This window comes from Xiphophorus couchianus, chromosome 21, assembly GCF_001444195.1.
Source record: "Xiphophorus couchianus chromosome 21, X_couchianus-1.0, whole genome shotgun sequence".
NCBI classification, from domain to species: Eukaryota; Metazoa; Chordata; class Actinopteri; order Cyprinodontiformes; family Poeciliidae; genus Xiphophorus; species Xiphophorus couchianus.
The window spans coordinates 2,046,521-2,071,571 of record NC_040248.1 but is presented as its reverse complement, the minus strand read 5'-3'; the positions used below and the strand labels follow the sequence as shown (position 1 = coordinate 2,071,571).

The 25,051-nt window shown below is 37.1% G+C and overlaps 2 protein-coding genes across 2 annotated transcripts; both read left to right on the top strand.

The window, feature by feature from the left end:
• Nucleotides 1-10,352: 10,352 nt before the first annotated feature.
• Nucleotides 10,353-19,571, top strand: LOC114137191 (uncharacterized). The gene is made up of 12 exons (XM_028005810.1): nucleotides 10,353-11,175; nucleotides 12,073-12,390; nucleotides 12,771-13,046; nucleotides 13,137-13,228; nucleotides 13,439-13,716; nucleotides 13,795-13,845; nucleotides 15,213-15,343; nucleotides 16,547-16,864; nucleotides 16,941-17,204; nucleotides 17,443-17,538; nucleotides 18,013-18,052; nucleotides 18,485-19,571. The coding sequence occupies exons 1-11, from the start codon at nucleotides 11,109-11,111 to the stop codon at nucleotides 18,048-18,050; spliced, it is 1,929 nt and encodes a 642-aa protein (XP_027861611.1). The 5' UTR covers nucleotides 10,353-11,108; the 3' UTR covers nucleotides 18,051-18,052; nucleotides 18,485-19,571.
• Nucleotides 19,572-20,939: 1,368 nt separating this feature from the next.
• Nucleotides 20,940-24,823, top strand: LOC114136459 (V-set domain-containing T-cell activation inhibitor 1-like). Its single transcript, XM_028004468.1, has 6 exons — nucleotides 20,940-21,054; nucleotides 22,304-22,621; nucleotides 23,367-23,624; nucleotides 24,193-24,288; nucleotides 24,381-24,429; nucleotides 24,587-24,823. The coding sequence occupies exons 1-6, from the start codon at nucleotides 20,991-20,993 to the stop codon at nucleotides 24,786-24,788; spliced, it is 987 nt and encodes a 328-aa protein (XP_027860269.1). The 5' UTR covers nucleotides 20,940-20,990; the 3' UTR covers nucleotides 24,789-24,823.
• Nucleotides 24,824-25,051: the final 228 nt, after the last annotated feature.

The following is a 25,051-nucleotide window of genomic DNA, read 5'->3' as shown; positions in this document are numbered from 1 at the left end:
TTTATTGATGTTTGATTTAAGGTGGCAGTAGTTAAAGTTTATTTAATATTAAACATTAAGTTTAAATGTGTGGTAGTTTTAGTAAATTTGTGTTGATGCTCATTAAGTTCGGTTAAGTGTACATTCAAATGTGGGGGAACCTTTTATTTCGTTCCGCGGACCATGTGTTGCCTGGGGAAGCATTAGCTGGCGCACTGAGAGCCACATGGGGATTCAAGCTAAAGAAGCTGAAACTTTATTCCTCTGGAGTCAATGCGGCTAATGAGATACGGTTTTGTTTACTTGTATCTTTTATTTATGTAAATCCTCCATTTATTGTGAACTGATTTGGGTTTGTGTTACCTTTTGTTTTTAGTTCTGACGGCATTTTTGGGGACTTTGTAAGACGTGTCCACAATAAATGGCTGTTGAAACCAAGAACTGCGTTAAGCCTTGATTAAACTCGAGAGGAGTAACATCTAGTGGACCGGAGACCGTTCCAAAAGCAGGAAGTGGACCAAAGCGCAGGGCATTCTGGGTAAATACAACCAATACAAACATTCTAGTGTAGCTCTAGCGGTAGAAATGTCTTGTTGTCTTTTACCAAAGACAAAACAGAAATCCTCTAAAACCTGATGTAACTACATTTTTCTTTATATTTGGTGAAGAAGGAAGTTTGATGCAGTTTTGTGAAACGTTTGATGCAGGAAGAACCACTGTCGTTTCCTTCAGTGGTTCTTGGTGCAGCGCCCCCTCAGGCCAGGAAGGGAACAGGCTGGTTTGACTCAGAACCACAGCAGCTGGAGGTGGAGCAGAAGTTGCAGGTTTGGTCTTTAATACAATAGAACCGAGTCCACCGGATATTAACCTTTTAAAACACAGGAGTCTGAAACTGCAGGCTGCAAGGGAAACTTTTGGACGTATTTCTGCTCCATAGCAGTGTTAGAGGATGAAACACTGTTACAGGTTGTAAATGAACAACTTTTAGTTGTTCATTTACAACCTGTAGTAAATCAAATGATTGAATCAGCTGGTCATTGGATGCCTCTACAATATCTACAATAAATAAATATGTTGAACAATTGACCTAAACCTCTATATTTAATAAAATTTACTATCCATACTTCTGTTTTCCTTGTTTACAGTTTGATCAGGCTGTAAGCAGTAGGGTGAGGGTCAGATAACTGCCATGCCATACTGACCATTCCAACCAGTCTAAATATAACTTCACAGTTGCAAGTGGTCCCAACACAGTCACACCTCTAACCCCAATGTCCAGTAGTGACCAAAATAAACTCAAGATTTTAGTTTGTGAGGAAAATAAAATATAATGCATCAGTTTAGCTCCAGTTTAAAAAAAAAGTTTTTAATAACAGTCTGGATTTGTGGGAGGAGAAGTCTTGCCCTGTCAGCTGCTGAGTTATTCATTCCAGTCTGACAAGGTCAGAGAGGAGACGAGCCAACATGTTCGCGTCCATTTTCTTGATTTTTGGGTTTTTTAACTGGACTTTTACATCAGCAGGTGAGCGTCACTTTTACACTCTTTCTTTTCTTGATATGATATTTTTATCCTCATGTTGTTGTGGTAGATTTCACTTTGAAAAGGAGGAAAGCAAAGTAAAACCAATAAGTAATGTGAATACATTTCTGTTTTTATTCACCTCAAGGATGTTTAAACAAAAATGCTTTTAGCCTTCAGATGCTAAGAAACTGTAGAGAAGCAAAAAGTTTTGGACATTTTAAAAATAACTTTCATACGCTGGTCATACAAAACTTTGACCTGGAAATTTCCACGTATCTAATCTCTGTAAATATTTGACAGCTGTCTGGGACAAGAGGTTTAAAGAAAAACTAAACTTTAAAATGTTAAACTAGTTTTGTTGTATCAAAGGTGGAGGCTTAGTTTCTGTTTTTTTTTTCTTGTCATACTGGATGAGTAACATTCTCATATGAAGTTTTGCTTCATCATCTATCTATCTGTCAATCTTTACTTTTGTTTTCTTATTGGCTCTGGATGTGCATGGTAAATACTCAATAATTACTTCAAGTGTGTCTTCCTTTACAGCCATTTCTTTCTTTATTCTGTCATATAAAACCCAGAATCATTAATATTTAATGATTAATCAATTGAATATCTAAATATCATGATGTGTATTTGTATTTGCAGAAACATAATGGGTTTTTTCCTACCAGTTCTGCACATTTAGAGATTAAAATCTCTTCCAATGTTTCCTTACAAAATAACTCCAGTTCAGTCAGATTGAACAAAGTACATTTGGAAACATCAACTGTTTCAAGTATCAACACACATCTTAAGAAATCACTGATTCATTCATTCATTCATTCATCTAAACCAGAGGTCTCAAGCTGCAGCCGTCCAGGACCAGAATTCTGCAGCTCTTACTGTTTCCTTGAGAGCAGAAGGCAGATAATCAGTGTTGAACAGCAACAGGTGGGGGAGGGAGCATATGTGATCAGTGAAACTGCAGAAATCGGATCAGTCCTCGGTTCGATTCCCAGCCTCGGGATGTTTGCTGCATGTCTTCCTCCAGGTTTCTCACTGCCAGTTTGAAGGCCATGAATCTTAGATGTGCCTCTGCTGAACCACCTGAACAGAATAATTAGGTCATTAAGGCTCTGGAGAACTGATCTACACAAGGAGGAGGAAATTAAGTCATTTCATTCCAGTGTTTTGTACCTGTGGCACATCTAAAATCTGCAGGACTGCGGCCCTCGAGGACTGGAGTTTGAGACCCCTGATATACTGTATAGCATCTACAAACCTTGGGGTGAACTAACTACAGCGAACAAGTAGAAACAGACATTTATCCGACTGTTTGATGTTACTCAGCCTTAAAAAAAAAGGTTGATGTTTTACAGTGACCAGCCCCACCATCTTCTCCTTCGTGTCTTTCAGATACTGATGTCTCCTGCCAGTTCAGAACCGACTGCATTCTGCCCTGCTCCTTTAATGTTGGCAATGAGGTCGTCATCCACTGGATCCGTAAGCTAGGAGATATCCAAGTACATTCCTACTACTATGACAAGGATCAGCTGGGTCTGCAGAACCCGCGGTATGAAGGCCGGACTTCGCTGTACCCTGAGCAGTTGGGTAGAGGCAACGCCTCGCTGCGGCTGAGCAACGTGAGCGTTGAGGACGAAGGCAGATATCAATGCTACACCAGCACTGTCAACGGAAACAAGGAGACATACATCCAGTTAAAGGTTTATGGTACGAAAACATTCAAACACTGGATTCTCTTTACACTCAGCTGCATTTAAACTTGTCTTTCCTAATGCAGACTGACTCTGACTCAAAGACTAAAGTCCATCATCATGTTAATCTGTGACACACCTTAAAAGCTGCTCATCTACATTTCTAACATAGTTAGTAGGTGTAGTTTAAGTCCTTTAAAGGTGATCTATTATACTTCCTTTTACGGGGTAAGGCACATCTATGGCCTATACAAAACACGTTCATTCCATATTTTTGCACAAACTCATTCTTAGATAATGAGACTTTAGTTTCAGAATGAGCTGTTTTAGGGCGTCTGTCACTTTAAATCCATATAAGCTGTTGGCCACGCCCCCATCTTAGCCTTTACAATCATTATATGAAACTGGCCCATAATAGTTGCTCTATTCTGGATGGTAAATCAACAACAAAACACTTGTTTGTCCAGCAGCCATTATGCAGCGGTAGAACCAGCTGACCAAATGTGCTGTTGTGCCACTTGTGTTGCTAGGTAACGGGCTGGGCTCGGCTGGGGTTTCTAGGTAACGCTGCAGCGCCTACTAAATGAGACTTAATATCTTGGAGATTTTTGAAAGGGCTCATTTTCCAGACACTAAGAAACATTATAATAACTTATTGCCAACAAAGAGCTTGGGCTGTTTTTAGAAGCAGCAGAGACCCGAATGGAATCATAAAAACGTGCAAAATGTGAATTTTTTTATAATAGGTCCTATTTAAAATAAGACTGAAAAAGAAAAAGTGGAGGTAGATGAGTCCAGTACAGCACTTATACACTTATATGAACCATTAGTACAATAAAAAGTCAATATTTTTAGCTATTATGTTTTCATAGAAACAGAAAGAGAAAGTTGGTGTTTAGTTGAAGGCTGTAGTTTAATGATTTGATTTTCACTTAGGAGTCATAATTATCATTTCCAAGTAGAAAAAAACCCAAAAGGTAAATATTTTGTCAGAAATTTTGTGAAAACATGGAGGTTCATCGCTCAGCTCTCACTCAAAATCCAACATGGCTGCTGCGTGTCTGAAACAAACTGTTTACAATTCTGACAGTTTGTTTCTCATTAAATCATTCAAACAGATATTCCAACACGTCTGTAATTAAACATGCTTCTTTGGAGACTAAATACATAAAATCCAAGGAAAATATTTTACTAGCTGACATTGCTAATAGAAGCTAGCTTGTTAGCAAACGCACAAATTACTCTGCTTACAGTTGACACTGATGTATACATACATGTATTTTAAACATGTTTTCACTTGTTCCTGTGAGTTGTTTTAAAGTGTTTCATAGGTAAAGTTGGATTGGATGGAATAATTAGCTTTTCCCTCTGGGTGTCGCTGGTTTCACTGGGTTTGATATTTTCTCCAGATTCAGAAGGAAATAAAAATGGCCACCAGAATTAGATTTTAGTTGAGACAGTTTTTGAAATGGCTGCATTTTTGTCTAAATCAACAATAATTATCTCAAAATCCAATTTCATTATGTTGTAAAGTTAATTAACTTTCAAACTGCTGACACCTCATTGAGCTCAGTGAGCAGCTGAAGAATCAGAGGTTCGGCATTTTTTAGTCAGTAACTGGTGAGAACAGCAACAAGTTTGAAACTTGATGTTACAAAATAGGTTTGGATTTGAGATAAAAACGTTTGTGTTCAGATTGTTGTGACCTCGGTCAGCACCTGGACAGAAACGCTGCCAGAAGAGACTGATAGTTTTGTTCAAGGATGTGAACTTTAGAGCTGATACTGCAAAACCCTGAAGTCTGTGGAAAGTTGCTAATCTTACAAAAACTGAGAGGTTTTATTAAAACAACAATTGACACAGGAATAAAAGAAATAAACTGATAGACCAAATAAAACTCCAAGTGTGATTAATAATTCAGAACGAAAGAAGGAAACAACATGAGGCCGAAATTTAGGAGTAAAACACACAACAGAGTTAAAATTTTATCTGGGTGAAGGATGGCACATGAAGAATGTGGGATTACAACTTTTTAAATTCCTCAGGTTTCTCCTCAGGCCTTAAAGTGAAAAAAGAAAACTTTTAACGTCAGAGGAAAACTCCCTGTTCTGGCCAGAGATCAGTCATTTCACAATTACTTAAGAAAACTCCTCCTGTGTGTCCCGTCCTTCGTTACTAATAAACCAAAAAAACAAAAAACAAAGATTAAGCTTAAATGGCTAAAATGTATTTCAAGAATAAAACAGAAAGTAATTCTTTCCTGAAACTATGACAAAACTCCTGCGTAATGTCAGGCCATCTGAAATATTTCAGGTAACTCAGGTGAGAAGATTCTTTCACTTCCAGTTATGATCTGCAGCTGATGGTGTTCATCAGGCTCCATCTTTACTACTTTTCATTCTTCATATCTATAATGTTGACATTATAGATAAAAAAAACTGTAGTTATGTCTGTGATTTTATTCTTGTAATTCATGTTTTTTTCTTTTGTCAATTTGTTAAGTTTCTGGGTAAATAATTATAAATAATACCCAGACAATATGGCATCAAAATAAATATTAAACTGTCAGTAAATCAATCTAAACCACAGAAAAATATATTGGATGTAACTCAAACTATCTCTTTAGTGGTTTCCATGGAAACCAAGTTCGGTCTAAATTAGATTTTTTTCCAGACGTCAAATTATTTATTTCCTTCAACAGAGTGACTGGAAACGAAGTCACAGTCTGAGACGCTCTGAGAGCGATGAGTAGGAATCATACATGTGGAAAAACTTTAAAAAGACTGGAAACATTTATTTAAGAAACCAGGAAGTAAAGGAAAGAAACAATGATGGTCAGATTTCCTCCATGTACCGGTTCAAACCAGGGCAACAGAGAAAATATGAGTTAAACTACATAAAATACAGAGAACTGAATATGGCAGCACCTGACCTGATAAAGACAAAATGTTGCATCAGGGAAGCACATCACCATCACAGGTTAATGTTTCCATAAATAGACCTGGAACTATTCACTCAGGTTTAAATGTGTTTCGTTTCAGCTCCGATTAAAGACGTCGTCATCAAGAAGTTGGAGAATAATCTCACCTGCAGTTCAGACGGGATCTACCCTGAACCCAAACTCACCTGGACCATCGGCTCCCCGTATGATCCACCGGAAAAACCCAGCATATCGAGGACTGAGTCTCAACTTTACAGCATCAGCAGCTCTATACCTTATAACCTCAACCCCCATCATAATGCTGCAACCTGCAGCATCACCACAACGAAAGACCAGAAGAAAGCGACTTTACTGGAGGAGGGTAGGCGGAAATGTTCCTTCTAGAAGATGGAGTTCATGTTTCTGGTGAATATACGCGTTTAGCTGTTAAATCTTGTGTGTTTATTTACTTTTAGCTCTAAGAAACTGTTCAGCCACAGAAACAACAGTTGAGTGTCAGAGTTTGGACGCTCCTCCGGATCGGATCGTCTGGAGATTCAACCACGTCGACCTCATCCTGACACGGCGCCGAGGTGAAGCGTTTGAGGCGACAGCGGAGTGGAAGAAGCATGTGAAGGAGGTTTCATCACAAGGAGCCCTGACACTGATAGATCTAAAGCCGGAACATGAGGGAACGTACACGTGTGAATCCATTAACACCAAGGAAACCGCCATAGCAACCACACCGCTACATTTAGTAGAAGGTAAGATCCAGGAACGTCCAGATTATTGCTCCTAATCTCTGGTTTATAATTAGAAACAACAAGAAGAAAAGATTTTAAATCCGTTTTCACACCTGTGGTTCATCCAGAACCTGCCACTAAAACCAGGCGCCATCTAAATATGTCTGGAGTGGAGAACCAGATGTAACACAGGAAACAGGAAACAGATTCTGAGCCAGTAGAAAACAGAGAAAATCATCATCTGTAGTTTGTTTCTATAGATGTAGCAGGCAACCACAACTAAAACATATTTTCACTTTTTGTTTTATGTCTCTGTATTAAACAGAACTTGTGTAAAATTTGCAAATGTTTCTCTTTGTTATTTTTTCTTCTCTACTGTAGATGGAAGCACTTCAGTCGTTGTTGTAGCAGTGATTGCAGGATTCCTCATAATAATCCTCAGTTTTATTGCAACTGTCATTTATATATGGAAAAAGCAGGTAGGATTATTTCTCCTATTTTCTGTGTTATTGTTTATGTTTCTTATTTATGATATGAAAATAGATTAAATTTCATGCTAAACTCATTTGTTCTGACTTTGATAAACAGTAGCATTTAACCAGACTGAAGCAGATATTAAAATAATTTATTTATTACTGTTAAATGTTTTCTCCAAAACGTTCATGATGACTAACTGAGGAATTTTGCTTTGCTTTCAGAAGCTCTGCTTTCAGAAATACCATGCTGCTCCCCAAGGTGTTGATATGAGAGCAAAGTGAATCTTTTAAGTCTCTGAGAGATCAGAACCGGTTCTACGTTCGGGTCCGGTTTGGACTCAGAGTGGATCCAAGAACTATTTTTATGGCCTCAGATTGAGGCTCTTTGAACAACCTCAACTCCACAGAATCAGAAGTCAAGGCAGCAATAATGTACAAACTGTAACTGGAGGTTTTGGGAGGGTTTTCTTTGGACTCTGGCTGCTTTATAATTTAGTCTCTAACTTTTTTCAGAGAAACGCCATTCAGCTCTGATCTATGAACCATTCATACATTAAAAACCTCCAGCAAGGTGTTCAGTGAATCCCTGAATAATTGGGGGAAAAAATTAAAATTAGGATACGACCTTTAAATGGCAAGTTTTAAAGGAGCAAGAGAAGAAATCCAGCATCATGTTTCACCTGATGTGACTCCCAGTCGTTCTGCCTTTTTGTCTTTCTAAAGTAAAGGCTTGAAAACCTTCAGAAACATTGAACATCGATAGTTTCGGCTGCGTTGCTCTGCTCCGCCGTCGACCTTCACAGAACGCTGAGAACAGACTGAAGGGAGATTTCAACCTCGGCGCTTCCTGTGTGTTTGAGCTCTTCAGCGTCCAGCTGCCTGGAGACCCTGGACCGTCAAAGATCTGCTACCTGAACTGAACCCTGGGAGGAAGAAGGAACAGATGCAGAACGAGACACGATGGCAGAACGAGACACGACGGCAGAACGAGATGGCAGAACCCTGAGATGAAGCTCAGCTGAGACTGGATTTAATAATATAAATGTTTAAAACTGTTTTTTGCACGATAAATAATGAAGGGATTGTATTAAGTTGTTATCTACCTCATTTTTTAAAAACATTATGAAGAATAAACATTATTTTCTGTCTTTAAGCCGGAAGAACAAATTCTAAGAATGTTTAAAAATATCAGTTTAAAAGCTGAAGTTGCTACTTGTAAATTGATTTAATTGGTAAAATTTGCACTTTCTGAAGTTAAAACATTTATCCATCTGATGTGAAAGAGATGAAAATATCTGCTGAATGTAGAAGTTTTAAAAGTCCAATAGCTGTAATCCAATATTTACTACTTTAGCAGAAACGTGCAATACTTTAAAGTTTTACATAAATACCCAGAATTTATGTAAAATTCTGTGAAATGAAATGAAGATAATCTGACTGATTGTTAAATGTTTCTGTCTCTGTATGCTTTTATTAGGCTCTATGATTTTCTGTGTTTATTTTGAGTTTTCTGTGTCCCTGAGTCTCCATGTTGTCCCGTCTCCCCTTGATTGTTCCCAAGGTTTGTCTCGCTCCCTGATTACCTCCTGTGTTTTTTTTTTTCCTGTGTATTTAATGTCTCTGTGTCTCTGTTGGGTCCTGGTCGTTAGTAGTCGTTAGTGCGTGCTGTCTCTGTCTTCATGTCCATTCGTATGGCCAGTGCTACCTGTGTTGAGCTCTGGTCTCTCTGCAGTGCTGCCTGGTTTTGGCCTTTTTCATCATTAAACCACCATTATTAATCTAACCTGGTTCCATCGCGTCTCATCCACACGAATTCATGACATCTTTATTATTTCATGTCTTTATACACTTTGAGATTTTTCTGTTTTGTACTTTAAATCTCTGTTTTGCTAATTGTTTCAGCTATAATGTTTAATTCTGTTTTCTCTTTGCAGATGTTTGATTTTAAATATTAATATTTCTTATGAGTCTCAGAGGTTGGACAGAATCTTACCATTAAAATTTCCTTAATCCTAAATAATTTTACTTACTTGTGTGATGCTGCCTTAATTACAGTTTTTATATGATCTTCCTCACCACATAGCATTTTATTTATTTTTATCTGAAAGCTGAATGTTTTAAACAATAAATAAATAAAATAAAAATATAAATATAAAATGGCTCTATGCCTGGAAAATACATGACACTGGCCCTTTAAGAGCAGCTTTAATCTCCACTTGGTCTTTAGCTTTAATTCTGCGGTTTAAATAAACACTCAGACATGGAAATGTTTCACTTCCGTTTATTTTTGCATATATTACATTTCAATTTTAATTATATGTCACTTAATATCAATAATGGCTACACTTTGAAACACTTTTTTAAAAATCCTCATAAAATTCAAGCTTCATGGACTCTGCAAAGATCAATTTCACTGCTGTCTGGAGGTCAAAGGTCATGCCTTAGTAATATTCTCATTGTCAAGTTAAATCCGGGGCTGCACAGTGGCGCAGTCGGTACCAAGTAGGTACTGAGTTTGATTCCCGGCCGGGTCTTTCTGCACAGAGTTTGCATGTTCTCCCTGCATGGTGGGTTCTCTCTGGGTTCTCCGGGTTCCTCCCACAGTCCAAAAACACGACTGTCAGGTTAGTTGGTCTCTCCAAATTCTCCCTAGGTGTGTGTGTGTGTGTGTGTGTGTGTGGTTCTGTCTGTCTCTGTGTTGCCCTGCGACAGCCTGGTGACCTGTCCAGGTGACCCCGCCTCTCGCCCAGAACTTTATCTGGAGAGGCAGCAGCTCCTCCTGACCCCATTAAGGACAAGAGTTTTAGAAAATGGATGGAAGTGAAACCAGTAAATCCAGAACTTTTGAATGTACTCACTGTCTCCACCCAACTGGCATGCACCTCTCAGAGAATGAAGCGCACCCGAACCTTTCTCTGCTCAGCAGATAAATCTCAGGTAACCTGGCTCACACATGATCTCTCCGGACAGAGATCCTCAACTGAACGCTTCCTCAAAGACACAGGAAACTGTCATGATTCACAGATCACATGATTCAGAAAATTAAAACAGATTTATTGTTTGGTCCAAAGTTTTTTGTATGTTTGAAAACAGATAAGTTGCAATATAGTCTATTTATTCATTCACTGTTAACTTAAAAGTAAAGTATTAAATCATTACTTGGGAAGTTAAAGTTAAAACGAACTTATTGTTATTAGTAATTAATATTTCTCCAAGTTTTCGACCTGCTCATGTTTCCTACTCATATGGAAAATGTATGTTTGATGTTTATACGTTTATAAAATATAAAATTATGACAAAAATCTGACAAAAGTTGGACTTTTCATGAACTTTATGGCCTGAATATGAAAACTTCATAAATCTAAAACAAAGTTAAACTGATAACTCGTTTACCTCCAACCTGCATTTTGTTCAACATTTAATGCCATTATGGCTTCATGATGAGTTTTTAAAGCGCATTAACAGGTTATGATAAGGAACGTTACAGTTTGTGACTGATCTACAGTCAGCCTTTATTCAGTGAGAAATAGACACTGACTGGTATCCAGTTCTACTACTTTTATTTAAAACATAGCTTTGCTGATTTGAATAAAATGTTCTTCCTGTGCTGCTGTAGGCTGCAGCTGCCTGATAGTTACTGTTTCCTTGGTTTGTCTCTGAAGAACAACATGGGAGCTGGCTCACGATTCCAGTTTGGTGAGATGTTTTAAATCTCCGTCACGCCTTTTCCTTCCCATCAGCTCCGCCGCCAGTCGGCTGAAACCCGACCGGACGATGACGGAGATGAAGTGTGTCGTGTTTTGGGGCGTCGTGACGTTTTTCTGGACCCTCTGTGGAGGAGGTGAGTGACACATTTACAGATTATTCAGATTTATTTTAATCCAGCTTCACCTGCTTTTATTGGGATGTTGGATGATTGAAACCAGAGCAGTTAGAGACACCAAGCAGGAAACAGACCAGATTAAAGGATTTTACTGATATTACAATCATTTCCACTGACTGTGTGACTCGTTGTAACTTTTAAGACAATTATTTTAAATTTAAAAAAATATGCATCACAACTTAAACGTAAGTGCTTTAACATAAACCCCAGATTAATACAGATAAGATGAGATAAATCTTTATTGTCACAAGGACAGTGAAATTTAAAAGGTGCCATCAGTCAGTGCATATGCTTAAAAACGGAGGTGCGACGCTGCCACCTAGTGTTTAATTATTGAATTACATTTGTCTTTGCTGGGTTGCAAACACAACTCACTGCAAAAACACTAAATCTTACCGAGCTGTTTCCTTTAGTTCCCTGTATAAATGTCTTATTACTCTTTAAACAAGATGAAACTAACTGGCAGTAACTTTACAGGAACTTGTTTTAAGTCAGTAATTCTTTAATATTGATTTTTATAAAATCCTGGTAGATTTTTTAACTTCTAACATGTGAAAAATGTTTTGTTATAAGAGGAGCTGATAATTTTTCATCAATAATCAGAAGCTATTGACTTAAAATAAACTCTTTCATGTTGTTGAAAGGTTATTTGCTAATTTTGTTTTATTTCAGGAGCAATAAGATATTTGAACTAGAATATTTCATAGTTTTGCAGTAATAAATCAGTATTTTTTAGATGCTGCTTGTACATTTTTACATTCGTATAAAACTAGAAAAGCAAAAAGTTTAGGTTTTCATATAAAGTTACATTTCCATGGATGAATATATTAATGTAATTTCTTCTCTCTGCTGCAGACAGAGACGTCTCCTGTGTGTTCAGTCAGGTCTGCATCCTGCCATGCAGCTTCCAGCCGGCCGACGGACCGGCGGTCCACTGGACTCAGCTGGCAGCAGCAGAACCTGCGGTTCATTCTTACTATGACGGCAGAGACAGGGTCCAACACCAGAACCAGAACTTCAGAGGCCGGACGTCTCTGTTTGTGGAGCGGGTCTCCTCAGGAAACGCCTCTCTGCTGCTGACCGGAGTGAAGGTCCAGGATCAGGGCAGATATGTTTGCAACTGCAGCAGCTCAGCAGGAACCAGGCTGGCATTCATCAGAGTCTCCGTGGACGGTGGGAACGAACCCAAGAACCTGCCATCAGAACCATCACTTCTTTATCTTCATCTAGTTTCTTCTGCAAATTTCTTAGTAAACTTGAAATAAGACAAACTAACTTAAAAGTAACTTTTCAGTAACATGAGCTCGTTTAAAGTCAGATTGAGAAAAAAATCCTGGCAGATTATTTCTCTTGTAACATGAAGAAAATGTCTTTTATAAGTGAAATAATCCACCAGTGGATCTGGAGGTTTTGGCCAATTATTGACATTAAACAAATTCCCACGTCTTGCTGAAAAGTTAATTATAAATTTATTTTGTCTCATTTCAACAGCGCTGAGATATTTACACTAGAAAATAAAGAGATTCTTGTTTTAGTAACAAAATGTCTCGCAGCTCCGGTGAAGACGGTCAACCTCCGACAAGCAGAGAACCGGCTCATCTGCAGCTCGGACGGGATCTACCCCGAACCGAACCTCACCTGGTCCACCGAGCCGCCGTCCGAACTGGTCCTGCAGAGCTCGACTCTGGTGCAGCTGACCGAGCAGCAGCTGTTCAACATCAGCAGCTCCCTGAAGGTTCCGGACAACGACACCGACCTGACCTACGTCTGCACCGTCAGAACCCGCAGGAACCACGAGACCAACAGGCTGGACAACCCGGAAGCAGCAGGTGATTGGTGTGAAGTCATCCGGTCGTTTTAAACCCAGCAGAGTTTAAATTAAACCCAAACGTCTCGGTGTGAACATGCTGTGTGTTCAGGTCGAGCTCAGGGGATGTGGATAGTTGCTGGAGTCATTTTGGTGTCGGTGTCAACGATCGCGGTTCCGATCTTTGTTGAAAAATGTATGAAGGTAAGCCTGAGTTATTCTTTTGTTGAAGCTACGAATAAATGCATAATTATAAACTATATCTATCAATATTTATATATTTATGTTTAAATGTCTCTTAAGAGCAAATAGAGACTTTTAGAAGTTAAATTCTTCATTTGTTTGAACAAACTTTGTAACTAAAACTGATTCTGGTCCGTGGAAATGTTGATGGATGTTTCTGTGTCCCTTCAGTCCAGGAAGTCCAAACGATCCCGGCAGCAGAACATAGAAGAAGAAGAACAAGCAGCAAATGGACCAATCAGCAGTCAGCTAGAAGAACAAGCAGAGAATGGACCAATCAGCAGTCAGCTAGAAGAACAAGCAGAGAATGGACCAATCAGCAGTCAGCTAGAAGAACAAGCAGCAAATGGACCAATCAGCAGTCAGCTAGAAGAAGAACAAGCAGAGAATGGACCAATCAGCAGTCAGCTAGAAGAACAAGCAGAGAATGGACCAATCAGCAGTCAGCGGTAAACCAGCTGCACTGTAAACTCTTTGTGTTGTGTTCAGTGTTTTGCAGGACTAAAATCTCTTATTTCTTTTCACAGGATCCTGGAGGAAACTCAGAGTCTCCACCCACAGGAAAACCAGACAGGCTAAACTGCACCTGGGTGGAGCTGAAAACGAGCTGACCTCTCAGGGATAATGGACCTGATGGCGTCCTGAGAGCCAGAAGGATCAGCACACCGACCAGAACCAGAACCAAACTGGTCCGTCTGAACCAGAACTCTGAGGAGATTCTGACCCGCTGCTACCAGACAAACAGAACCAGCAGACGGCTGTAAAAACGTTGAACTGATGTTAAGATGAGGCACTTTATGTTATTGCACTTATTTCTTCTGAATTTATATATTTTAGGTTTTCTTGCTGTTTTTAGGTAAATCTGCTCCATTTTTGTTCCATCAACATGTTAAGATCATTTAGTTTTTCTTAGTTTGTTACCTCAGTAAAATGAAAGTTATTCACACGTCACTCCGGCCTTCAGGGAGCTGCTAACCGGACTTTGAGTGAGCCTGAAACAAGGAAGACGGTGGAAAGACAGGAAGGAGGAATATTCTCCATAAACTGGATAAAGTTCTGCCGGCAGCAGGTTCTGCTCCGACTGTCCTTTTGGTTTCAGCTTCTTTTCCTTCATCATTTTATGTGCAAATTTATTTAAGTTTGCATAGTTTCATCATCATGACGCTGCAAAAACACAAAATCTTAACAAGTATTTTTGTTCTAGTTTCCAGTGTAAATATCTTAGGACATCTGAAATAAAATAAAATCTTACAAATTACCTTTCAACAAGATATTAGAGCTTGTTGAATTATTAACTTGATTCTATTGGTGATTAGTTTTAAACATGTAAAATATTTTCCAGGTTTTAAGTGAAATAATCTGCCAGTGGAACATGTGCTTTGGAATCTTTAGTCAATAATTATTGGCTTAAAACAAGCTGGTTTATCTTGTTAGAGTTACTTTAAAGGTATTTTGTCTTATTTAAACTGTACAGAAACATTTACACTAGAAACAAGACAAACACTCTTGGTATGATTTTGTGTTTTTGCAGCTGTGAGACAGAAACCAGATCCTGTCAGATCCTGAATCCTGAGTCTCTCAGACACGATGCCGAAACATTAAAATGTTAAAAAATGCAGAAACAAACAGTGAAAACCTGAGAAATGAGCTGCAGCTCTTTTACTGTGAAAAACCTGATTTTTTGTTGCAAAGTGCAGAATGTTTTACTGCAGATCCAAACGGTGGGTCAGCCGCTGCAGAAGAGAAGAACCTCCAGTAATTTATTGTGATAAATATATTTTCTTTTTCTTGTTTTGAATCTGAGACAAAAACAAAAACAGACTCAGAAAATGTGACGACGATAATTAAACTCTGTGCTGCACTGAAGGCTGCAGTCAAATAAAAAGTGAAACTAATAAACAAAGTGGATGGAGCAGTTTCTCTAATCTGATCCGTTTCCATGAAGTCATAATCCCAGCAGGGAGGGCAGGCAGCATGAACTGGGACCAGTTAGTGGGACCAGTTGGACCATGGGCAGCATCAGGAGCTTCATGGTTCTGCTGGTTCTGAGCTTCCAGTGGATTTCTTCAAAAAGAGGTGAGTGAAACATTCATCATGTTGGTCTGAGAATAAAAACAAAAACCAGACGGTTTGAAATGTTTCTGCTCAAACTTGAGTCAGAAAACTTCAACTCATCTGACAGTTTCTCAGTTTTCTTCTCTGTTTCAGTCGAATTATGAATTTCAGACATTTTTCAGTTTAATGTTTATAAACATGTTTTATTTTATGAAACAATATTTAGCTGCACACTTTCAGTTTCCTGATGAGAAGCAAGAAATAATCTACCAGCCTCTATTAATTTTATATATATAGAAAAACATTAACATACAGAGGAAACAGATATTTTTTACTTTAGCACTATAAAAATCTACATTTATTATTGGAATATAAACATAAAGGAAATAAAAACACAAAGCAGAACCTGGATCAAGCAAAACAACAAACATTTATTTAGACTGATAAACATTCAGAGAAAAAATAATTATTAAAGGACAGAAGGATAGTTTCAGGTTATAGAAAAAACTCAGATTTCCACCTGCAGGCAGGCTGATGAAATCTGTCATTTAACAGATTATGAATCGATCAAAAGCCAGTAGAATAATATATGCATTTCTGATTATTCATTATTCATGATCTCAGTAAAACCAAACAAACCAAACTTCATAAATCAAATGAATTGGTGTTTATCAATAATGAGCTCAGGTTTGTTTCCATCCAGATGTGAAAACATTTTTTATAATCTCACTTGGAAAAATGTTCAGATGATTCAGAAGTTTTACTTCAATATTCTGGGATGTTGCTGCCTCACCTCTAGAGGGCGCTGTTGTGAGAGTTTTAACTAAGACAAACTTTCTTAAAGGTGGAGCTGAAATCCACAGCAAGATACAGGAGATTGTTTTGAGTCAATCATTTATTAATATTGATAAAAAATAGCTCTAGTTCCTCTATCAGGTTACATTTTTCCATGTTATAATCTGCAGTGGAACAATGAGAGGAAAACAGTCAAAACCGAAAACATCTTTTTTTATAATTAAAGAATTATTTACTAAAACAAGCTCCTCTGCAGAAAAGTTACTAGTAAGTTTTTTAACTAATATTTTTGCACTAGAATCTAAACCAACACTTGATTTAATTTAATTTAATTTTTCCAGTGAACTAAGGACTTAAAATCAAATTGTTTCTTTTGTAATAAAGTGTGAATCATTTTTATAAAATGATATTTGTATGATTTTTTTGCAGTCACCCGGGTGACGTGTGTTTTCAGCCAGAGCTGCGTTTTGCCCTGCAGCGTCTCCAGCGGCTCTGACGTCATCATCAACTGGAGCCGCCTGACACCCGCAGACGGCACCGCCCACTGTTACTATGACAACCAGGACCAGCTGGGTCACCAGAGCCAGAACTTCAGAGGCAGAACGTCTCTGTTCACGGATCAGGTCTCCAGAGGAAACGCCTCCCTGCTGCTGACAGGGGTCAAAGTTCAGGACGAGGGAACCTACAGGTGCAACACCAGCAACACCAGTGGAAATAAACTGGTTTTTATTCACCTGAGAGTTGAAGGTGGAATTTAAAACAATTTAATTATTAATTATGTTGATATTTTTAACAGTCTGAATAGATCAGTGTTTTATTGCAGCTCCAGTCTCTGACATCAGAATCCATCAGGATGGAAACAGGATCACCTGCAGCTCAGAGGGGATCTACCCTCAACCTGAACTCACCTGGTCCACTGAGCCTCCATCCAACACGACTCTGCAGAACAGAACCACAGTCCATCAGACTGAGGAGAAGCTTTATGACATCAGCAGCTCTCTGACGGTTCCAGACGGTTCTGATTGGATCTACAGCTGCACCATCAGAACCAGGAGGAACCAGAGGAGAGCAAGGCTTCAGAAACTCAGTAAGAATCAGAACCAGATGGTTCTGGTTCAGAACGGGTCTCAACTATCCAGATGAACCTCAACAGAAAATGATCAGCAAATTATTCTACTGGGTTTTTATTTAGAGGCAAATTAGCAAATAAATGCAGTTTGTTGTTAAATCAAGCTAAGAAACGTGCATGCAGCCAATTTTATTTATAATAATAATAATAATAATAATAATAATAATAATAAAGAGGTTGTTTTTTTTCTTTCCAGGAAATTCCCAGGTTGCTGATCAGAACTGGCAGATTATACTGAAAATCCTGATGGCTGTGACTGGATTATCACCTGTAATCTGCACAGTGATGGCAGGTAAAATAATTCTGCTTTACTGTTTAAGTTATTATGCTGAATGATACCAGGAGAATATGTCATAAATAATAATGTAAACAACATAATGGTAATAGATTAATAAAGAGTTCTAAGTTTCTGTAAGGATTTCCTCTTTATCCCAGTATTTACTTGACGCTATTAATATTTTGAGTCTGTTTAGCTACTGGAGAGAAATTAAATTCATCTGAATATAATTTTATTAAGAAAAAAATCATCTGCTGTTTTCAGCAGTGATGAAGCTGCAGCTTCTTCATTTCCTAAAACATTTTCTGCTGCATTAATCAAACATCTGCAACAACATTTCTGGCATAGAAAGAAAGATAATTACTGTATATAATCTGTATTCTAAGGAAATGTTAGTTACATTCAACAATACAGGTAAAAAGATAAATTTGTGATATTTTACACATTTTATTAATGTTGTTATCTAAGAACATTTTTCCTGTTTTCTAGAAATTATGAGTCGTCGTTGGAAGAATAAAGCAAACTAATGGTGAGTCAATTCATTTCCAATAAAATGCATCATATTTGACATTTTTTGCATCATAAAGTGATAAAAGACGAGCAGCAGGAGGGAAAACTCTGACGTGTTTTATGGAAGATAAATCTGGAGATTTATGTTTTAAAACTTTCATTTGTCACAACAAAGATGTTAAAAACACTGAATGATTTCAATAAACTTCATATTTAGATCTTTGTTATGCTCACATTTTAACATGGAAACAAACACAAATATTAAGTTATGAGCTCATTTTCTGTCTATTAAGATTCATGTTTTATAAACACAGAGTCGCAAAATAATTACTGCTCATGTAAATGATGTTAATTAATGCAGTAAAAACAGCTTCATTCAGCAGGCTGACATTTAGTTTTTAAATAAATTTGTTATTTTTGAACTCTGTATTTATTTTTTTCTGCTCTGCAGGAGAATCAGAGAATCTGCAGGACAAACCAGTTCAGGTTCCCAGTGTCCCAGTCCAGACCAGCAGGATGGTGGAGTTTATGTACTTTAACTATTTAATGTCAAATAAAAAAAACAAAAACAAAAAAGAGACATTTTGAAGAGCTGAAGATGAACTTTGGAAATCGAAAATTATTGTTTTGGGAGAAATTATTTTGTCATAATTATTTCTGTGAAAAATCTTCATTCATCTCAACTTTACTTTTTACAAGCTGGACATATTTTTTCTGTATTTTACCATCTGTACTGTAATTTCTGCAAAACAAATTTCATATTCTGCTGATCTATTTAGTTTTTCTTAAATTGCCACAGTTTATATTTTTGCCTAAATATTTCATTTATTTCTTTGCTCATCAAAGTTTCTTTATAGTAAGATTAAAAGTATTATTTGTAAGATATTCGTTTCCCCTTTAAAAAAGTATTTCAATGAAAAAACAAAAACAATGTTTTACTGTTAAACTACAAAATGATTCCAGCTGAAAATGCAGTTAAAACAGAATAAAACCAAAACAAGTGAAGTGAAGCGTCTGTCCCTCTGTGACATCCATCATTAGGAATATTTTGTTTTATTTGTTAATTTATCATAATCTGCTGTAAATGAGCTGTAAGTAATAAAGTGATTTAGGAAGAAGAATCTCAACATTTTGCTGTAATATTTCTCTCAAGCTGCTCAAAGTGGCACTAAAAACATTTCAACAGCAGAAATTCTCTGCTTCAATATGGATTCAGTATTTTGAGCTTTTCTTCATCTTTGATGAAATGGAGATTATTTTTTTACTGTATTAGTTTTCTATTAAATGAAATTTCTTTTTGTTTTTTCTATGAATGCCTGAGTCATAATATCCATTTGGTTGATACTTTATTTGCTGTAAACTGTTTGCTGCCAGCAGGATGTTACTGATTTTAATAACAATCTTTTACTTCCTGTGTTTACAGTTTGCAATATATTATTATTATCTAGTCCAGTAGATGGTCAACACTGTAAAACTAACAACTTCAATTGTAAATCAAACACTGTCATTTTGGACCAACTGATCAATAAAATTCAGTGTAAGCTGCTACAATTGATTTCTGTGGTTCTGGTTTTGTTTGGGTCCAGGTTTGTTTGGAGTTTTGATTTTAGTTTCATTATTATTTCATCTTCCTCAATAAAACTACAATATATTTTATTAATAGTACAGAATTACTGACTTAAAACAAGCTCCTATATTTTGCTGAAAACGTAGAGTTCCTTTAAAATTAGATTAAAACCCCACCTGGTTAGAGTGGCTGTTAGTTTTTTTATGTTCCATCATGTAAATCACTTTAAATTTCCTTGTTGCTAAAATGTGCAATCTAAATAATTCTACCTTGTCTGAAGATTATTTGTTGCACCACATTTTATGCAAAGTTATTACAATAAAGAGGACTGAATACAAGTCATGCATCCCTCACTTTCAGCTTTTATTCACTACTTTGTGTTGATCCATCACATGACATTTATAATAAGATGCATGTGTGATAAGATGTGAAAAAACTGCAAGATGCATGAAGCTTTACTAAAGCTCAGTTGTTACAGAAAAGGTTAGATTTTAACTGGCTAAACTCAAAAAGCTTTGACAAGATGTAACTAAACAAACTCAAGTCTTGAACTGAAAACATTTTAGAGTTGGGCCAAAGAAACAGGTTTTTCCTGTTTCTAGCTGCCTGCAGCTGTTTACTTTCAGGCTTAAAATAGTTTTATTTCTTCTTCACAGCTTTGCTGTTTAAGGATGGATGGAAAGCACAGCTTTCTGTATCTATTGTAACGATGATACAGCAGTACTATGGTAAAGCTTGCTGTCTTACTTTTCCTCCATGAACTTATTACATGCATGGATTCTTTCTGGGTACTCTGGTTTCCCACAGAGACACACATTAGGTGGGTCTCTAAATTGTCCCTTTAGGTTTGAGTGTGGATGGTTGTTTGTCCAGTGAGTCTCTGTGATGGATTAGTAACCTGTCCAGGTTGGTCTCTCCTCTCATCCAATAATCACTGGAGAACCAACCTGTGATCCTGCACAGGCAAGCAGGTAGAGAAAATAAATGGATGGATGGATGTTTCTCTCTCATCTATATATGCAGATGTCCATTTTATTCTCGGTGTCGTTGAGGGATTTATTGTGCTTGGAGCCGAGATGGAGATTCAATAAAGTGCTTGTTCTAACCATATGTAGTGAGCTCTGCTTTCAAAGTAACTGTGTTTGCAGAGCTGCTACTTTCCTCTTTATTAATAATTATTGATCTGAAACCAACTTTCAATAAACTAAAGATATTAAAATGAAGGTTTAAGATTGTCAAGAAAATTCCCTCAGCTCTTCATGGGCGTGTCCAAAGCTTTGGACCTAAACCAATCAGACAGGAAGCTTTGGACACGCCCAGGACACCTCCAGGTTATTTATAAGTAGAAGGAACAAATTCTTTTCTCTTGCCTGAGAGCAGGGAACTGAGCATGATCAACATCAAGTGCTTCAGGTTCCTGGCTGTCCTGAGTTTCCTGACTCTCTCAGAAGGAGGTGAGTAACAAAAATTACTGAACCTTCAGTTTGGTATATTTTAATATCAACTACAATATATAACATTTTATTTTATGGCACTTTCAAGTCCACAAAATATAACCATACAATAGTCTATAAGCATAAAAATAACATTTTTGTTGTTCTCAGTTATTTAAAGTGAAAATAGAAATAATTAATTTATTGTGAACTTTTTATTAAGTAATAATTCTTTCTCAGGAAACGATATAAATTATTGTTCTGGATTATTAACAGTGAGTTATAATCAAAAAAGATAACACACCTGGTTTTGTCTTGGCAAACTATGTAATAATGTGTTGAATTATGAAAATGTGTTGAATTATTAAAATATGTTGAATTATGAAAATATGTTGTATTATAAGACTGAATGAAATCATTTTAAACAAGTCTAATAAACAGGACATTTAACAAGCAGAGGCATGAAAGGAAAAACTAAAACTTAAAAATAAAAATAGAAGCATGAAACTAACAGAGACATCAGAAAATTTACTGGTATATAAAATGCAGGTAGAACCAGAAAAACAGGAACAAATTCAAGGACAGAGAAAAGCTCAGCTCATTGTAAATAAACTACAGGGACACTGAGGACACGAGGAGGCAGGAGATTTTATCTACAAAACATTTCAAAAGCAAAATTCTAAACATCTGACACCCAAAACTGACAAACTGACAGATTAAGCAACAACTTCTCTACAGTCCTGTTATAATTTATAGACATAAAAATTCTGATTTAATCCAAATTAAATTCAGTTTGAAAGAATCAGCTTCAGAAATGAAAATGTAGTTTTGAACAATATTTAACTCATTCCTGTTCAGTTCTATTACACAGTTGTTCTTGTTACTCATAATTTTTTTTTATAAATAAAAACGATGTGAATTTTTACTAAAATGAAAATGTGAATTAAAGTAATATTGTATTAGAGGAATATAGTTAGGTTTCTTTGTGAGAGTTAAAGGCTTCAGTGATGACAGTAGCTGTTGCTGGACATTTCTGACTGATTTAACTTGATTCAAAGGCCAAATCATAAAAATGAAAGAGAAACAATAATTTAATATGGTTTAATTTTTATCATGTAAAGACTTTGAACCGCTTTGCTGCTGAAATGTTTTTGCTAACTTGACAATAAAATAACTGTCCAGTCAGGACATTATTTGGTCCTACAGTGATTTTCTTTTCTTCAGAAATAAATTATTTATGGGTTTGATGTTTATTTTTTCCCCATTGCAGATACTCAGGTGACCTGTGTTTTAAATGAGAGCTGCATTTTACCTTGTGAGCTCCATGTTGGCTCAGATCCTCTCATCCACTGGATTCACATGTCAACCAGGGAACATTTCGTCCATTCTTTCTACAACAATCAAACCCAGTTGGGACACCAGGTCCAACGGTTTAGAGGCAGAACGTCTCTGTTCACAGATCAGATCCCCAGAAGAAACGCCTCTCTGCTGCTCACAGCGGTGAAGATCCAAGATGAAGGACGATACATGTGCCGCACAAGTACCTCTGAAGGCAACAAAAAAGCATTTGTTGATCTAAAAATAGAAGGTAAATTTATTCTACACTATAGCAAAGTTGTCAGTACTGTTGCCTCACAGTGAGAAGGTCATGGGTTCAAATCCCAGTGGAGCCTCTCTGGGAGGAGTTTGCAAGTTCTCCCAGTGCATACATGGGTTAAACCCACCATAAAAAACATACATGTTAGGTTAACTGGTGACTCTAAATCATGTATGCATGATTCTTCTATGACGTCCTGTGGTGGGCCAGGAAGCAGTACAGGGAGAACGCTGCTTCTGATTGGTTAACCACCGGATAGACACCAAGCCTCCCCTGGAACAGGAGACGGGTATAAATAAAAGAACATGAAATTTTTTTCTTGCAAAACTGTTCTTATTTATTCTTAAAGATGACATATGTCGAAATTCCATGAAAGAGGAATACGGAGCCTTGTGCCAGAAGCCCATTAAAATGCTGTTTACATCGTTTTAAACTGTGTGATTGTGAGCGTGAGTGGGAATAAAAATAGCAACAGGTATTTTGTTCCCAAAACCCACCTGTTTAGAATTGTATTTGAAACGTAATCAGTTACAAATTTATTGATGGAACTTGACTTAATGTCGTGTTTTGATTGTTGATTCTATGTTGCTTTGTGTTTCTGTGTTTGATATGATGTAAAGCACTTTGAAATGCCTTGCTGCTGAAATGTGCTATACAAATAAAATTTGATTGATTTGATTGATATGTATTGTTATTAATTTAACCATTAGTTTCTTCCATGTTCTTGTGTTTGCAGCTCCAGTCTCTGACATCAGAATCCATCAGGATGGAAACAGGATCACCTGCAGCTCAGAGGGGATCTACCCTCAACCTGAACTCACCTGGTCCACTGAGCCTCCATCCAACACGACTCTGCAGAACAGAACCACAGTCCATCAGACTGAGGAGAAGCTTTACAACATCACCAGCTCTCTGATGGACCATGACCCTAATTTGACCTACTACTGCACCGTCAAAACTCAGACGAACCAGAAGACAGGTTTGGTTAAACCTGGTAAGAACAAGTTAAATTTAAAAAGAGATTTTTCTTCATTTCATGGCTGGATTTACTTTTCATGACGCATCAACTGCTGTGTCTCCACCTGCACCATTAGAACTGAGACTGTGGGGAGTTTTTTCCTCTTGAAAACAAGAGATTTTGTTCATGAAAATTATGACAAATTTTGGAAAATTGTGTGCAGTGTTTTGAAAAAAAAGTGTGTTTTAGAAGTGAAGTTTCAGTGTAAAGCAGGAAATGTGCCTGTTGTTTAGCAGAAGTGGTTCAGGGTTATGTTGTGCTGTGTGTGTATGACGGGGTCAGGAAATCAGAAATCATTTATAGTCCAGCTGCTCCTTCTTGGACAAATTGAATGAAATTTTATATTTTAATATAAAATATGTACATTTCTCACAGACAATGCTAAACCTGATTTGTCTTGTTTGGACTTATGCTTAATAAAATTGCTAAAGTTAAATCTTTCCCTGTAATTCTTGAATACATAACAAATAGTAAAAATGTTTTCCTCTCCTATCTGCATCCATCCAGAAACGTCTCATGACAATCGATTCTTCTTCCTCCACAGGAATTTCAAATAATGTTGGAAAGATCCCTAGAATGGTTATTGGGGTTCCACTTGCAGTAACGATCGTAGTGGTGGTTATAATTTTAACGATAAAAGGTAAATAACTTGTAATTTTCTCTTAAGTTGATTTTCTGATTTAGTTTTTTTAGCTTTTTAATTAATGTTTTCTGAACTCAAACTTTTCTTAGGCTGCACAAAAAACAACACAAAGACTCCAAGCAATCCTGAAGTTCATGAGTAAGTACAGTACATAGACTAAATATATTAAATAGTTTCTGCACTCTATGATTATAACAATATTGCAATAAGCATAAAAATGACTGCATAATTTCCAGTTTTATGTTTTATATGTTGTTCATTGTTCTAATTTGAAATTATTTAATCTCTGTTGCAGGAACTCATTGAAATCTGTGGACTGCCTGAATGAATTAAACACTGATGTTATAGAACAAAAGAATGTAGATACTATAACGTCCACTGCACATCTTTTATCCCCTTATCTTTCCCAAAAAAGTCTCACATACCAGGCAATGTTTCCACGAGCACAACAACAATGTCCTCAAGAAAGTTACTATCTTAAGATTTTAAGATGTTAAAATACTTTTCTAAAGTCTATTTCTTCCATTAAATTGATAATAATTATAACGAAGCCTTGGCATAAATTCAAACTGGAAGATTCTCCAGCCCCACCTGCATCATGCAACTTGTTCCAAGCCACGGCATGGCCAATCACCGGCCAATCACTGACCAATTACCGGCCAATCACCGACCGATCACTGGCCAATCACTGACCAATCACCGGCCAATCACCGACCAATCACCGGCCAATCACTGACCAATCACTGACCAATCACTGACC

Coding starts and splice junctions, on each gene's coding strand:
- LOC114137191 (XM_028005810.1), top strand. CDS start 11,109: ATGACGGAGATGAAGTGTGTCGTGTTTTGGGGCGTCGTGACGTTTTTC. Junction 13,229..13,438: donor TTGTTGAAAAATGTATGAAG/GTAAGCCTGAGT, acceptor GTGTCCCTTCAG/TCCAGGAAGTCCAAACGATC. Junction 13,846..15,212: donor CAGGAAAACCAGACAGGCTA/AACTGCACCTGG, acceptor GTTTCCATGAAG/TCATAATCCCAGCAGGGAGG.
- LOC114136459 (XM_028004468.1), top strand. CDS start 20,991: ATGATCAACATCAAGTGCTTCAGGTTCCTGGCTGTCCTGAGTTTCCTG. Junction 24,289..24,380: donor TATAATTTTAACGATAAAAG/GTAAATAACTTG, acceptor AACTTTTCTTAG/GCTGCACAAAAAACAACACA. Junction 24,430..24,586: donor AGCAATCCTGAAGTTCATGA/GTAAGTACAGTA, acceptor TCTCTGTTGCAG/GAACTCATTGAAATCTGTGG.